Source organism: Balaenoptera musculus, chromosome 15 (assembly GCF_009873245.2).
Source record: "Balaenoptera musculus isolate JJ_BM4_2016_0621 chromosome 15, mBalMus1.pri.v3, whole genome shotgun sequence".
Taxonomy (NCBI): Eukaryota; Metazoa; Chordata; class Mammalia; order Artiodactyla; family Balaenopteridae; genus Balaenoptera; species Balaenoptera musculus.
The window spans coordinates 14981131-14997955 of NC_045799.1; the positions used below are offsets into that span (position 1 = coordinate 14981131).

Below are 16825 nucleotides of genomic sequence, written 5' to 3' on the forward strand. Positions count from 1 at the left end.
CCCAGCACTGCAACTTTAATTACATATTTCTAAGTAAACATTTTAATGTATGAAAAAATACCTTGAGTCAGAAATTTAAAAACTCAGCACATAAGTAGACAAAAAACCAGGAAGACATGAAATAAGAGGTTGATAGAACATAAAAAATTGAAGAAAAAGATAAAAGTCCTCTTAGAAATAAAGACTGTTACAAGATACTTAGGACAGAATAAATTCAATTAAACTATAATAGGAATTGAGAAAAATAATGAAAGAAGCCAAGGGACCAAAAATAAATACATAAAGTAAAAACAGTAAGAGAGGAAAAGTTTGAGTTTTAGGGTTTTTCAAAAAGAAAACCTGAATCAACAACAACAAAAAGGACCATCATAGATCCAGCAAATATGATTCAGAATAGTCTCAGATATCAGATGCTTGGTGCCTTCTAATTTAGATTCTTACTTCTACCTTCTCATACCCTCTCACCAGTGGTTTTCAGGAAGTGAACCCTTCCCAAGCCAAGACACTGGACACTATAATAACTGATGGATATACTCCTAGATAATGTAATTTTAGACTTAGGAACATCTTCTGGAGAAAAAGTCTTCCTTGAATATTTCATGTCATGCCCATTCTAATTATATTTGGACTGATGGGCATTTCTTGGTGGTAGATCTTACACTCAGCACCTAAACCCAACTCTTACATTCCAGATACCTTCCTTTAGCTTGTTAATTAGGCATTCTGGGTCTGTTATGACATAGACAGCTACCAGAAGTGGGATGGGACACACTTTGCTGATCAGTATGAACCCACCTGTGAACACTGGGGGCAGCCAAAGGAGTTGACCAACATCATGATGTATGAGATGAGGAGGATATTTCTAGAGTCCTTCCATATGCTTGACATAGAGAAGGAGCAAGAGAAGAGAATAAATCATGCAAAAATCATTGCAACCATGAGGCTGTGGGTTGGTCGAAAACAGATCAGTGCTGAGCTGCAATTCTCTGCAGGCTGGACTTGACATTTTGGAGACCCAGATCATGGTAGAATCTGCATTTGCTTCTTCCTTCACCTCCAAAAATTTCAAGGTCTTCCAAGGGACCCCCAGTTCCTCCCTTCTGCATATTATAGAGGCATACAATTGTTCCAATAAAAACAGAACATGCAGTGATGTCCAGGCAAGTACTCCTCCTAGCCATAGCATTCTAGGTGTAGCCTCTGACTTCTCTAAGGCAGGGTGGACTGTCCAGAGAGGGCCAAGGTACCAGTTACCACAAGGGAGAAGGGCAACTGCTCCCAGTAAAATTCATGGTCCATGCTGTTCATGCCAGTGGCAAGGAATAGGTGAGCCTGGCACCTATGGCATATCCACGTGGTAGGGAGCCCTGGACTTGGACATGTGAGGTCGTTCCCTATGTGGCCCCTGGCAGGTAACTTTGCCTCTCTTAATAGTTTCTCCCAGGTTGTTTGGGGCGTAGCCAAGCTTTGGGAGAGTGAGGCTATCTGAGGAAGCACCAAATAAGAGTTTCTGGACAGCACGCTCTTAGCACCCAACTACCTCCAATGATGTCTGTGTTGGTGGTGGATCATGATCTCTTTCCTAAGCTCTTTTTGTGCAAGGGCAGCTCTTAGCAGAATGGAGGAGATCCTTCAGTACCAGGAGCCCTGTGATGCTTCTGCGGCGGGTCAGAGACTCTAGCCCGAGGGAGGCATGTCCTGCCTCTGATGTCTCCTTCACTGATGCTCAGCAGGAAGCACTGGACTGGAGCATAACACCGCCTCCCCTCCTCCAGCAGGGCCTGCCCACCTGAATTCTTCACACTTGACCCCGTGTCCCAACTGGCCACACGTTTTGACCCAGTCTCTGGACTTAGTCCCAGGAACATTTCAGAGGAGTGGTGACTGTGCAGAGTAGTAGGGACTCTGTACCCCAGTGATGAATTTCCACTGACTCACCATGAAAACATGGGCAAGACCCATAGCCATCCTATGCCAATTAATCCGTAGTCACGTCACCATGTACCACCCGTTCCTCCACCCTGTGGCTTCCCTCTGGATTAAAGAAAGAAGAAGAAGAATGAAACCATAAGAAGGAGGATTGGGGAAAGGTGGGGACCACTCAGGTAAAGGAATTCACCACAGTCGCAGGTCCTGGCATCCCATTCCAGGCCCCATTACGAGAGCGGCCCTATTGGTGGGTGATGGAGTGGGGGAGAGTCAGGGTCAGCACAGGCACTTTCTACCCTGTGGACAGCCTCACCACATGCACAAGAAGCAAGCAAACAGGGAGCACGGAGGAAACCTCCTCCTCTAGCCAGATCATGACTTCTCACACTCTTTTGACCTTGAACATGTCATTTAACTTCCCTGGGATCCATTTTCTTCATTGTAAAGAGACAGTAAGCTGAACCTCTCAAGGAGGATGAGGAGAATGGACCAAGTTTAAGAAGAGCCCTCCTTGGGGACCTCCCACTCTGTGTCCCAGGGTCTAGTCTCCACGCATCTCACGTTGAACTTGCCCTTGTGGCTCCAGGGTGAGGAATGCTCTCCTTAGCACCGAGAGATGCCACACATGAGCAGTTTCTCCCCCTGGGAGTACTGGTTCAGTGAGCAGAACAACAAGGGGGCGGAGCCTGCCAGGGGCTGGCGGGGAGGCCGAAGGGAGGGAGGGTAGAGAAGCATGACAAGGGGAAAGAGGTCAGAGACCTGGACCCAGAAAGGCAGAGGCCCTCTGGGGTCTGTGCTGGGTTCTCAACGATCACAAGCACTGGGAGCGAATGAGGCAGGTCCCTGCGCGTTTGTTCTGGTTTATTTGACAGGAACAGGTAGTTCGGACGGTGGGGAGGGTGGCATTCCTATTGACATCCTCATTCCAGGTGTCAGGTCCTTGTCTTCGGCTGCAGGCACAGTCTCTGGGTAGAAGGTTGGGGGGAGCAGGAAGCACAGCCCAGCCTGCTCTCTGACTCACAGGATGTTCATGCAAACGTTCCCGCAGAAGGTTGAACAGCATATGGTGTTTGCTTGGCACTGTCGGTGATGTGTGCAGGGGAATGTGCACAGATATATTTTGGCTCTCTTCTCACACTCCTTGATTTCTGGTGATAGCTGCTTTTCTGAAACAGAGCAGGAGCAGGGTCAGTGGAACCAGGCCCCTGGAGAACGCCTCTCTAAAACCTAGAGCCGGACTTCCCTGGTGACGCAGTGGTTGGGAAGCCACCTACCAATGCAGAGGACACGGGTTCGAGCCCTGGTCTGGGAAGATCCCACATGCCACGCAGCAACTAAGCCCGTGCGCCACAACTACTGAGCCTGCACTCTAGAGCCCATGAGCCACAACTACTGAGCCCACATGCCACAAATACTGAGCCCATGCACCACAACTACTGAAGCCCGTGTGCCTACAGCCCGTGCTCAGCAACAAGAGAAACCACCGCAATGAGAAGCCCGTGCACCACAACAAAGAGTAGCCCCCGCTCGCCTCAACTAGAGAAAGCCCGCGCAGCAACAAACACCCAACGCAGCCAAAAATAAAAATAAATAAATTTATAAATATAAATAAATAAATAAATAAATAAATAAATAAATAAATAAAAACTTAGAGTCTCCTCCAAAACCCCAGGCACAGTCCCATTCATGACACTCTTGGACTTTTCAGGGAATTCACCCTCTGCCCTTCACCAAATCCTGGTGATTTGCAATATCTTAAATCCGGTTCCTTCTATTTTTACCCAATAGACCTCAATGACTGGACTTCCTAGACCCTCTCCATAATCCTGTAACCAGGACCCCGCCTCCTCTATTAGTCGTGGCCTTGGCCAAGTCACCCCCATAGAATCTACACCCTAACCCTGAGAACTCAACAAGTCTGGGACATCCTGCCAACCCTCCCCCACTCTCCAGAATCTTCAGAGAGGGAGATGAACTTGCCTCTTCATCCTCTCTCTCCTCTCATACTGTCACTGTCTGCAGGATCCTTGCCCCTTCCCAGAAAATACCACTTTCAATATTTCCCTTCCACTGTCACCATCCTGCTCCCTCTGAGATAACTTTAACTTGACCTGTGCACCCCAAATTTTGCTCTCCCAATGTCCTTTCATTCTACACCTACTCCCATGAACATCTCTGGATGGTTACCCATCACATTTGTGCGTAAATCAAAGAATAGTTGTTTTGTTTTCCTACCTGATTCTCAGCTCTGTTGTATCTTTCACTACTGTAGGTACCATGTGTCTCTGGATTTGGAGGATGGAGAATAAAAAGATGTAGTTTCTCCCTCCATCCCTATCACTCTTCACGTGGCCAGATAAAGGAGCTGGAGGGCCATGGTTTAGGAAGAACCAGAGTCTTCATAGTGCTGAGGTCAGAATAGGATGTGCTGAAAAGTTCCAATTCCCAGGTTCCCCTTAGACTGGACACAGCCCCCTCCCCCTCCCCCCTTTCCCCCCTAGCCCATCACCTACTCTTCTTCTGGTTATAGGACCCTCCCTGGGCCTGCAGCAGCAGAACACAGAGAAGCAGGATAGGCAGCAGAGCCTGGGTTCGCATGACTCTGCCCAGAGTGGGGAGCTCTCAATCTGGCCCGGACTCCCCTGGAGAGCTGAGTGAGGAGAGTGAAGGAAAGAAAGAAGAGGTGATCCTGGGCTCCTCCCTGCCTCTGCTAGCCAAGCCAGGGCAGAGCAAGGAGTCCTTGTTTCCTCCCCTTGCATGCCCCTCACCATGGCCCATTCATGTGAGACTTGGGCTTCTCCAGAGATGACTCCTCCTCTCACATAGCTAACCCTCTCCTTTTTTTTTTTTTTTTTTTTATGGTGTAGGCTTATTTATTTATTTATTTTTGGTTGTGTTGGGTCTTCGTTTCTGTGCGAGGGCTTTCTCTAGTTGTGGCAAGTGGGGGCCACTCTTCTTCGCAGTGCATGGGCCTCTCACTGTCGCGGCCTCTCTTGTTGCAGGGCACAGGCTCCAGATGTGCAGGCTCAGTAGTTGTGGCTCACGGGCCTAGTTGCTCCGCGGCATGTGCGATCTTCCCAGACCAGGGCTTGAACCCGTGTCCCCTGCATTGGCAGGCAGATTCTCAACCACTGCGCCACCAGGGAAGCCCCCTAACCCTCTCCTTTTGCAAACAGAATTTTTGTTTGCTGAAAGATGTAATCTATTTCTATTTTCTAATTACAAAATAATTTATAGAAAAGGGAAAAGCGAAAAAGAATATGAAAAAAGGTGGTCATCTCACTGCCTAAAATTAACATGAGCCCTGTTGTACTAGCTTTCTAGTTTCTTTGCATATTTACTATACGCGGTTTTTTGTTTTCTCACGTTTTGAATCACCCACCTTTTGTGACCCATCTTGTCCACACTCCATGAATCGTATAAATATTTCACAAAACGTGGTTTCTCATAATTGCACTGTCCTCACTTAAAATAAATGCCTGTTCAGTATCAAAATCTATACACACTGTATCTATGAGGAAGGGAAGCAAATTCTGCACACTATTTATAACCAGTATGATAAATCCTTCAAAAAATTCAAGAGAATTTAAAATATTAATGCTGAAATTGTTGTTCATAACTGAAAATAATATATAATTGTTAGTAATCAAAAATCCTCAAAGATTGTTTTACTTTGTTAAGATTTTAAAAGCATAGTTCTTAATAAAAAATGTATCTTGTTTCTTTAGTGTTAAAAAATGCCTATTGTCAAACATCTGTATTATACTAGTTACTGATTATCTAGACAATATCCTGTTGAACATTTTATTCATGAAACCTTGAGTTTTTTAGAGTAAAGTAATTTGTGGTGGAATCTGTGGGTGAAAAAGTAAGTAGGTAATTTAAGTGTATATTGTGTGTATATATATATATATATACACACACACACACACACACATGCACACACACAGCTATCCCCAGAAACCAAAGGGAATATCCCCAGAAATACATATACATATATTTGTATGTATACACACATACACACACACACATACACACACACACATGCACACACACAGCTATCCCCAGAAACCAAAGGGAATATCCCCAGAAATACGTATACATATATTTGTATGTATACACACATACACACACACACATAGAGAGACAGCTCAACAGAGCTGTTTTTCTAAATTCTGCACAGCTTTCTGCAAACCCATGTGCATGATGCAGAACCAAGAGTGGCAGGAATCCTGGGCAGAACCTCCCTGGCACTCGTCAGAGACTGTACTCCTTAAACAGGCCATTAAGGATTCCCAATATCCGGGCTAGATACAGAGCATGAGGCTGTGATTCTCCTGCATGAAACATCATTTTCCTGCCATAGAAACCAATGTCTTGGGAACCTGTAATCCAAGCATTTTCGGTTTGGCACCATTTGCAGTCCCCATCAAAGTTCCCTTCAGTTGGCTCCCACACCTTTGTATCCAGGTGCCCAAATTCTGCCTTTTGTCTCTGTACTGGTTCACCCTCAGCAAAATCCCCAGAATCTTGGCATGCATTTACACCACTCAATGCACCCAACAGATCCTGGGAAAAGTCACTCATATATGGACATCTCCTATCACTGTACAGAATATTCCAGTAGACAGGGTTTGGGACGAGGAGGTCTATTCTTTGGGGGTCCCTGGCCCTTGCCCACTTGACTCTTTTTTCTAATGAACTCCAAATCATGTGTACATATGCTCAATATAATGCACTTCTCTGATATTTGTGAACAAATCTCCCCACTCCTCAACTCACAAACCTGGACCAAGATCTCAGTGCTAGATTTGATCACTTCAAATCTATCTTTTCTAAAGTGGTCATCTATCATTTCTAAAGTGTTTCTTATTCAGTCTCTATTTATCCAATAAAAGCCATAGGCCATTCGGTGGGAGATGATGTTGTGCCTTAATCAGCAAAGGACAATCAATACAGAGAAGGATTAAACAGCACCCACAAGTCAAAGGAAAACAGACATACAGACTGTCCTCCACTCACTACCTGTGGACGAACCCAGATGCATCAGATAAAGACTCTAGACTTGAGTCTGTTGGGGGTGGCCAGAGCTGCAATCCAGGTACACAGTGTTCCTCCTGGCTTAGTAGGAGATATTGCTCACGTCAAAGAAAATCCAGGACTTCTGGTTGGGTGAGTATCAAAGAGTCTGCGATATGACCACTATGTTCCTGAGTGGGAATGAAAGATTGGCCGCAAAAAAATCACCTTTAAGTTCTCAGCCTTTGAACTTGCTTTTTCTCCTCTCCTGCCCCCTGTTCCAGGCCACAGCACCCCCCCACCCCGCCACAGGCCCCTACCTCCCCCAGTAGGAAGAGGCCAGATAAAAAGGTGTCAGCCCGTTACTACAGACACTCAACTCAGACACTTTCAGAGGTAGGTGGGAGTAAGGGTCTTGAGGCATGAGCTTTTACTTGTGGCTTGCTTGGATGAGTTCCCTGCCCGGGTGGCATCAACACTATTCCTGCGAGGTGAGGATTATTCCCTGTTATTCAAATAAGAAAATTGAGAGAGAGGTGACGGGAACTGTCTGAAGTGCCATAGGAATAAGGGGCAGAGATTAAACAAGATACCAGCATTCCTGACTCAAAATCCACTACTCTCTCCTTTAACATCTGGAAAGCCCAGCATCCTGAATTTGGGGGAGGGGGGCAATAGGTCTGTGTCCTTGTGATGCCTAGCGACCTTTCCATCATCATACACCCTATCTCAGGATGGCCAAAGAATTCACCCAGACCTCTGTATGTGAGTGGTACTCAGCCTGGGCAGGATGATGTTTTTCTTCCCTGGGATCATTTAGTGTACCTGAGGTGTGCAAAGAAGGGTATTGGGCATCTCCAGGATCCTGAACACCCTTTAGGGGCAAGTGAGAAACTCAGAAAACCAGACTAAGAGTGAGGCCTTTTAAATGAACAGATCTCAAAGCTCTGGAAAACTTGGGTCTCTAATGGGGTTTCTGAATACAAATAAACAGCTTCATAGGACACAGGGCTTTGGATTTATTGTGTGTCTGTCACTGGGTGCCAGACTTCCTCCTTCTGTGTGCAAAAGGCAGGTGTCAGGAATCCAGAGGCCCATCCCAATCCGTACGCATCTTCACCCAGTTACCTCATACCTCATACCCCTGCCAGTAAGTGGATAACAGAGCATCTGCCTTACACATCTGTCTTGCTATGTGCTGGTGCCTTCAGAGGATCAGAATAACACTCTGAGCCAGGCTCAAGGACTGGGAATTCTACTACTGCTAGCTGGCTTTCCGGTGCAAAAAATGTGAGTGATTTACAGGATTTCTGGAAGCCCAATGTGTTCAAAGATATTTCTCCTTTGGCCTAGAGCTTCATCAATTAAGTTGTATCCTTCGGTATAAACATTGCCCAATGATCAATGAGTCAGTAGGTGAACTTAGCAATTCTCCTTCACCAAGCCATGCTGAAGCAAGCTGGCAAGAATGTGGGTTCTAAAAGGAGAAGGTTGGAGCGCAGATATAAGCAGCTGAGTGGAAGCCCCCAAACATCTGATCTTTTACCTTTTAAGGGCTGTTCTCCTTTTCTTACTCTTATCTCCTTCTCTTACTCTTGTCTCTCCTTGAATCTCCTAAATCCAATTTGCCTCAAAGACAGGAGGTAGAGACACATACATCTGATGTCTTGTTGGTGGAAATACAACCCAACCCTTAGTGAGAAAACGGGGCAGCAATTATTCAAAGCCTGAAACGGACAACATCTTTTGCCCAGCAATCGTTTTCTATTGACCCACACTAAAAAAAATAATAATCTATGTGACAAAGCTTTAGCTGGAAGGAGGTTCATCAGGACATTTATATAACAAAAATAAATTGGAAATATTTGGGTCTTCATGATATGGGGAGTGATCATAATATTTATCATTGGATTGTTGGCATGACTTGTGTAATGTGATCATATTTTTTTTGGTCTCCCTTGTTCTGTTAGACATTATTCAGGATAGCTAGTTATTTCCTTGCTTCTTCAGGAAAACTTAGGTAGGTCCCCACAACTTCTGTGACTTCAGTCACAAAACATCTTCTCAACCTAATAATTAAAATGTGCAGGCCCATGAAATTAGCCACAACTTCATAAATTGTTTAGAACTGTGGACCCTCCTTTTTCTCAGAGGCTCCAGTTATGGAAGAGAATGTGGCCAACATTTTTCTCTTGAGCTCTTTGTAATTCTGTTCCTTCACCTCCAACTGGCTTAAAAAATTTCTGGCTCCTGGGTGGTAGAGGGAGGAAGCACCAATAAGAGAGAGTGGGAGTTCTTACACAACAGATGTGATCACAGGCTGGCGTTGTACTTCTGGTCTCCTTTCTTTCCCCCTTCCTCCCTTCCTCTCTTTCTTTCTTCCTCCCTTCCTCCCTTCCTCCCTTTCTTTCTTTCTTTCTTTCTTTCTTTCTTTCTTTCTTTCTTTCTTTCTTTCTTTCTTTCTTTCTTTCTTTCTTTCTCTTTCCTCCCTCCCTCCTTCCCTTCTTTCTTCCTTTAAGAAATGTTTTCCCCATTTTTCTTTTCTTCTTCTTCTTCTTCTAATATTTTATTTTATTTTATTTTATTTGGCCACACTGTGCGGCATGTGGGATCTTAGTTCCCCAACAAGGGATCGAACCCAGGCCCTCTGCGGTGGAAAAGTGGAGTCTTAACCACTGGACCGCCAGGGAAGTCCCCTGGTCCTCTTTCATGGGAGATTTCAAGGGTTCATTGGAGACACAAAATGGCATCAGGCCATTTACAATTCAGATACTTCCCAAACTGTAGCCCTCTTCTCTGCTACTACAGGTCACGTTAGCCAAATTCCCCACCCTTCAGAGTCTTTAGTCAGGACTCGAACGCAAGTCTATGGTGTCCCTGCAAACTTTTGGGGACACACCGTAAGCTCTGAGTAGTATCCACAGAGCATATTCTCCCAACTTGGAATTAGAAGGCAGTATCTCTACTTTCCTTGGCAAAGCTTTTGACTAATAACATCTCCTTCAAAATCCTCTCTTATAACTCCTTCAACTTGGGATCATCTATGTAGAGGAAAGTTTATTAAAAATTTTTTTTTAATTTTTACTTTTTAAAAAATTTTATTAAATTTTGTTGGAGTATAGTTGCTTCACAATGTTGTGTGAAAGTTTTGTTTTTAAGTTTAAGTTTGGTTAGCAATTTTTCTTAAGTCCTGCTGAGTAATCTATCTCATCCACTCTGTCTTAAGGTCTCAACTAAAACTTCCATTATATCATCCTGTTACCTATGTTCTTAATTAGCAAATCAGGACACTTCATGTGTTCTACTCTTCCAATTTCATAAAAATAATGACTACAACATGAAAGTATACACGTATACGGTTATCTCTGGGTGGTGGAATTATTAATGCTTATTCATTTCCTCTTTGTATTTAAAAAATGATACAACCTGAAGATTTATTGCTTTTTGATCAGAAAAAAAACCAATGTGTTTTTAAAAGAAATAGCTTTGTAAAGGAAGGGGTACATAATGTGAGATGGGGAAGAAGCCCGGGGAAGCCAATGGCTAGCTTGCTATATAGGTAGGTGCCAGTGGGTGGAAAGGGAAAGTAGGAGAAAGTATAACACAGTATTCACTAGCACTTTCTCTTTCTTTCCTACCCTATTCCCCTTAATTCCTTCTCTACTTTTAGCAGCATCGAGAAAAGACCTGTCTTCTGCCAAAACTTAACCCAAACACACGCAGCAACTACCATGAAGCTCTGGGCTCTCCTCCTCATCATGCTCACCTGTGAGGTTGTGATGCTTCTGCCCGCGCTGGGAGGCCTCAAGCACAAACCTTTCTGTAGGTGATGGGGCAAGGGAGGAAGGTGCTCTGCCCAGGCCTGGGATGTCTGCCACAACTGATTCAGGGCCTACCTTTCTAGGATCACCCTTTAAAGGACCAGAAACTTCTTTTAAGCGGAGACATCCAAGAAAGATTAGGTTGAATGTTCCCAATCTGGCATCGTTTCAAGCTTCCTCTCCCAGTTCTGAAAGCAATAGTGGGTACATCGAGAGGGAATGCAGCTTTTGCCCACATTCCATAAGCTAGCAGGAAACAATATTTGCCAATGTCAGACCACCTTGGGTAGAGGAAACACCAACACAGAACTTCCCTCTGAGCCCATATTTTCAGAATCTCTGTGCCTGATCTGAGTGAGCCTTTGATGAATACCAAAAGGATAATATTTAGCACAGTCGTTTAGTTTGAGGGGAAGAATCTTTTAGAATATGAAAAAATGGAAAAGACAAATAAGGGGTCCTTATGAGTGAAAGTTTGGGGGTCATACGATAAGAAAATAGGATAATGAAGTGACCTCAAGGGAGGATTACGGGCCAGTGAAAGATGTGGCATTTGGGGAGAGGCTGAGTGCTTAGGTGGTATCATCAGGGAAGTGAACAGAAAGAGGAAAAAGTAGGTTCCTATTCTCCCCTGGCTCAGTTTTCCAATCTGAAAATTGGGTATGGCAATTGGAACTAGAAAATATTGCAGACCCTGAAATCTAAAGTTATATGGGAACGGACTTGGTGAGGTGGTGTCATCTGTGATGGGGTTGTCCTAGGTCCCATCTTTAGGGAACTTAGAGAGAACCCAAAGGCCTGCAATGCTGTGGGAACATGTGGAAAGAGGGAAGTCATGTCATGTCAGGATGGTCTTCTGTAAAAAAGCCACTGGCTGGAATTCACAGAAGGGATTCTCCTCAAAAGCAGAAAAATACTTTGTTGCTTAGAGCTCAGGGCTTTTTAAGCCTGAGAAGGGTCTCTTCTCTAAGTTGTGGGTGGATGGACACTGCCAAATTCTACCGTCTCAATTCCAGCTGAACTAAGAGATATTGACCAGTGCTGGGTACAGCCTTCATCATTAACGTATTGTTTAAAAAGGTGCACTAAAGCAAAGGGATGTTCCTTTCCAAATCATACATGCTGCTGGACCTACTGTGGCGACATCTGCTTGGACAATGAGTGAGTTGTTTGGGGTGGGAAGGTTGGGCCCGGGGATGCTTCCTCACTGCTCCTCACCCTCGTTCAGAAGCTATGGCCTGGAACAGAAGACATAGTCACCTCAATCCTGGTCACAGAAATAGGCAGCATAAGGCAACACCCTCCTGCCTCCACGCCTAAGCTGCCACTCACTGTAAATTAAACCAAGATACCAGCATGGGAGCCTCCACATTTCTTTTCACTCTCATTCAATTCCCCACAGACATCACCCATCAGTTTGTTCATCCCTTCTTTGTCCAAGGTCCCAATTATTGCCTCCTTAGTCTGGCCTCTCCACTGGCCCCTTATCTCAGCCAAGCCCAAGAAGACCCAGTCTCTACCTGTCTGCTCAATTGGCAAATCTCTTGAGAGAAATTAATTAAAAGTGGGTAACTCCTGGGAATTCCCTGGTGGTCTAGTGGTTAGGACTCTGTGCTCTCACTGCTGAGGGCCTGGGTTCAATCCCTGGTCAGGGAACAAAGATTCCACAAGCTGCATTGTGTGGCAAAAAAAAAAAAAAAGTGGGTAACTCCTGATCTTACAGGAAGAATTCCTGTTCCCATTAACTGTGGCTAAGGGTGCTATTAAGTTTGGGAGTGTATGTCCCCCAGGGTTCCCTGACTTTTTTAACCACTTAACTTTTCTCTTCCAGAGAACCCTTTAAATTCATGCTAAAACCCTAGATTCTAGCTGACCCCCGACTAGTGTGGGCTGGAGGTTGACTGTGTGGTCAAGAAGAGGGCTGCCTTGTTCTCTGTCGGGATACCCACTCGCTCCAGCTCAGGACCTCTTTGTTCTCTCCTTGACCTCTCTATCCTGACAAGGCTCAAGTCTTTGCCAAATAAACTGATCCACCAACCTGAGGGCTCTGTATTTTTTGGTACTTCATCCTTGTAACTTCATTTCTTTCATTATAATCCCTAAGAGCCTCCAAAGTTTTTCCCATCCCATCACGGGCACAGGCACCCAACTCTGCCTTCCAGTTAGAACAATGTATTAGTCAGGTATGCTCATGGCTGTAGCAAAAATACAGAGATTTATAAAAATCTCATGGGGTTAACACGGTAAAAGTTTATCCTTATTCACAATACATTTCCCTGAGGGTGATCAGTGAACAGCCACCCATGTCATGATTCAAGGACCCTGGCTCCTCCCATCTATAGCTCCACTGTCTCCTAGGACCTCTTCTGCATCCAGCCAGTAGCTGGGAGAGGAAAGGTAGCACAGAGGCTCATACAGAAGGGCCAGGCATAGAAGTGGGGTTTACTATTTCTCTCCACATTCTATTTGCCATAATGTAGTCATATGGTCCCACCTATTTGCAAAGAAGACTAAGAAATATAGTCTAGTTGTATGTCCAATAAGAACAGGAAAGGGGATTTGGTGAACACACAGCAGTCTCTGACCTGCCTATTTATGCAAAGCCAGACTCCTTAAGTAAGACCCAGGACCCTGGCCTCCACATCACTCTGTCCCATGGAACAAGCACGTGCTGGTAAGAAGTTGGCATCTACTCTCATTACGGAAAGAGTTCCTGACCTCAAGGCGGGTCCTCAGAGCTTCCAGAATGATTCCTCCTTCTGCCAAACCTAGTATCCTCTTATTTCTGCCAGGTCAGTTTTGTCTGCCTGTCAGTTTTACCTGGGTAATATTACTCATATCCTGAAATTTCAGGTAATACAAGGCAGGCTTTCCTGCCCATATTGTTTCCCCAAATTATATCTGAATTTCTACCATTTGTCATCAGTATCTTGAAGATCATTTAAAAAATACAACTTCTCCTGGATGAGGGGTACCTACTATATATCCAGGCTTGTGCCTCTTCCTGGTCCAGAGGACAAGATATTCTCACTTAGATGGATGAGTCAGTCTAAGTTGATAGCTGAGTCATGCCTATCAATTTACAGCCTGAAGAAAGGCTCAGGAATGTGATATAGCAAAGCCCAAGGCCAGGCAAGAGACTAAGTCCTAGTAGAACACTGGTTAGTGCCTTAGAGCTCAGAATAATGAAAAGGGACAATGGCTCAGGGGCTCAGGTAAACATCCTTCAGGAGTGGGGCTCCAGGCTCCCCACTATGGAGTGCCACTGGGGATTTCCCTTCACCATTATAGTAGTATTTTACTTTCTCCTGGATTAAAGATCCTGTTTCCAAACCCCACCTCTCTCTCTTTCTTAACAACCTCATTTTGGTAATATATACCCTACAGGGGCTTTCTGAGAGAGGGTAATTGAGAACTAACTAAATAAAGTAAATTTAAAAAATTTGACATTTCATGCCTTCATTCTACCCTTATCTTAATGTATAGTTCAGCTGGTATATCAGTTTGGATTAGTTTCAACTACATGTAACAGCGACAACAAAGAAAATGGTGGCTTAAATAAGAGAGGTTAATTGCTTTTCATGCACGAGATCCAGGATTTAGGTATCCAGAACAAGTTTGATAGCACCACAAAGCCATAGCATATCCAGGCTCTTTCTTGTCCACTGTCCTTGACGTGAGGCTTCCATTTTCAAGGTCACCTCATGACCCACAAGGACTGAGCAAGATATCAGATATTCCCCTCAACTAAATATAAAATACAGGCAGATTAAAAAGTTAAATCAGAGTAAGAAAACTCAAAGCATAGTAAAACTAGAGGGAAATGGAATAGACTATGCCTTAAAATTTGAGAAAGAAAGACTCCAAGGCCTTAATAATAAAAATGGCATTTGGTGTCACATTTTTGAACTATTAATCATTATTTCAGTTATTTCAATCATTATTTCTGCAATTCCTTTTTTTTCCATCAAGTCCTCTTACCATGAAACTAGTTTTTTTTGGAATTAATGAACTAAATTTTAAAAAATTGAAGTATAGTTGTTTTACAATGTTGTATTAATTACTGCTATACAGCAAAGCGATTCAGTTATACATATATATATACATTCTTTTTTTAAATATTCTTTTCCATTATGGTTTATCATCGGATTACAATTTTTAAAATTTGGGAGTTTACAATTCTCTTTTATGAAAGATAAATGACCCTAGTATCTATCTATATCTAGTTAATGGATAACTGATAACACTTCATTACTTTTCTTCGTACTTTTCTGTGTTTTTCAAATTGCTAAAATGAAAACTGATAAAGTTACAAAGAATTCATTTCTGCAATGAGAGGAGCATAAAGTATAAGAGAAGGAAAGTACTTCATGAGACGTCAATGTCCAGCCCGGGAGTGGTGGACAAAAAAGGAGAAGAGGTAGAAACAGATGGGGCAGTGAGACCCCAGTCACATGATCTCCCAACTCCCCACTCTGGAACCCTTCTCTACTCCCTGCAGAAACTGGCCAAAATTCTGGGTCTCCTGCCAGACTCACCTTCAGATGTCCAAGATCAACATTATGAAGTGGTTGGGTCTCCAGTTGCTGACACTCTCCTACGTGGCAATACTGCCAGTTTCAGGAAGCTGGAAAGAAAGAGTGGATTCTTCCCTTGAATTTCCATCTTACAGTAGGTATTCTGGCTGGGCTTCAAAATGAAGAGTGAGTAGGGAACAAAAGGACCTTTCTAAGTCCAATTGCAGAGAAGAACCAGGGGCTGGTGTGGATAAAAGCATTGGCTCTTTTTTAAAGCCAAAATACCTGAGGGAAGCTGAGTGTTTAGTTCTCAAGCTTGAGGGTCTCCTGTTGCTACAAATAACGCTTTTTTTTTTTTTTTTTAATGTGGGTAGATGGTGTTTTTGTCGGGAGGACACTTAGCAGTGAAAACCTCCATAAAGTCCAGAGCTTAGCTTGAGCTACCAGGAGTTTATATTCTCAGGAGTTCCAAGGATGAGTGGCACACTGGAAAAGGACTATTAATTATTTCTTGAAATATGCCCTGTTTACGGACCTGAATATTTCAGAACATTGGGTATGGAGAGGAGAAATAAAACACATGCTCGATGAAGAGAAATTTGGAACCGCTAGTGTAAAAAAATTGAAATAGTAAAATTGAGGGGAGAATAGTAGGTAACTAGTGATAAAGGTTTCTAGGGAAGGGGGACTTCCCTGGCAGTCCAGTGGTTAGAACTCTGCGCTTCCACTGTAGGGGGTGCAGGTTCCATCCCTGGTCAGATCCTGCATAGCTGTGCGGGGGCAGCCAAAAAAAAAAAAAAAGAAAAAGTCTTTCTGGGAAAGCACTAGGTCTAGGTTTGTGGGCCATTTCCGCCACAGGTGGAACAGTGGAGCTCCAAGGCAGGTTCCTTCCCTGCTCTGGGTCTCTGTTCCTCCCACTCTGTGAAATGAGAGTGGGGCACTAGAAGATCTCTTGCGACTCTTTGTTCTGAGACTTGGGTTTCAGGACCCAGGCTCTGTGAGTTTATTTCATGTATTTATTTTAAAAAATATTTATTTATTTATTTGTTTGCGCCGTGTATTAAGTGCGACAGGCAGGCTTCTTAGTTGTGGCACGTGGGCTCCTTAGTTGTGGCATGCCGACTCTTAGTTGTGACATGCATGTGGGATCTAGTTCCCTGACCAGGGATCGAACCCAGGCCTCTTGCATTGGGAGCGCAGGGTCTTAACCACTGAGCCACCAGGGAAGTCCCTAGGCTCTGTGAGTTTAAATTCCATGGGGGTGACTTCACAGTGGCTGGGTTTGTTGGGGGCGGGGGTGGGAGCAGGATCTTCACACCAGGCACCAAAAAGCCCACCTAGATCCTTGGGCAGGGAGAGGAAGAAGAGAAATCAATGGAGTGGGTCCTGGGTTCTTGGAGGGGCTGCTAAGAGTGAGAGAAACTCTTTTTCTGGGAGTCAGTGCTCATGTACTCCTTCTAAGTTGAACCAAAGCTGAAACTGAAGCCCTGCAACAAGATTCCCACTAATGAGCAGTGTGCCACCAACTGCAAGTTTCGC

General features: G+C 44.2%; 2 protein-coding genes across 2 annotated transcripts; one reads left to right on the forward strand and one right to left on the reverse strand.

The window, feature by feature from the left end:
- Window positions 1–2946: 2946 nt before the first annotated feature.
- Window positions 2947–4527, reverse strand: WFDC10A (WAP four-disulfide core domain 10A). Its single transcript, XM_036827598.1, has 2 exons — window positions 4443–4527; window positions 2947–3095 (listed from the first exon to the last, which is right to left on the reverse strand). Exons 1-2 carry the CDS (start codon window positions 4525–4527, stop codon window positions 2947–2949), a joined length of 234 nt encoding a protein of 77 aa, XP_036683493.1.
- Window positions 4528–10646: 6119 nt separating this feature from the next.
- On the forward strand, window positions 10647–12313 carry WFDC9 (WAP four-disulfide core domain 9). Its single transcript, XM_036825216.1, has 2 exons — window positions 10647–10770; window positions 11741–12313. Exons 1-2 carry the CDS (start codon window positions 10680–10682, stop codon window positions 11932–11934), a joined length of 285 nt encoding a protein of 94 aa, XP_036681111.1. The 5' UTR covers window positions 10647–10679; the 3' UTR covers window positions 11935–12313.
- The last annotated feature ends 4512 nt before the right edge of the window (window positions 12314–16825 follow it).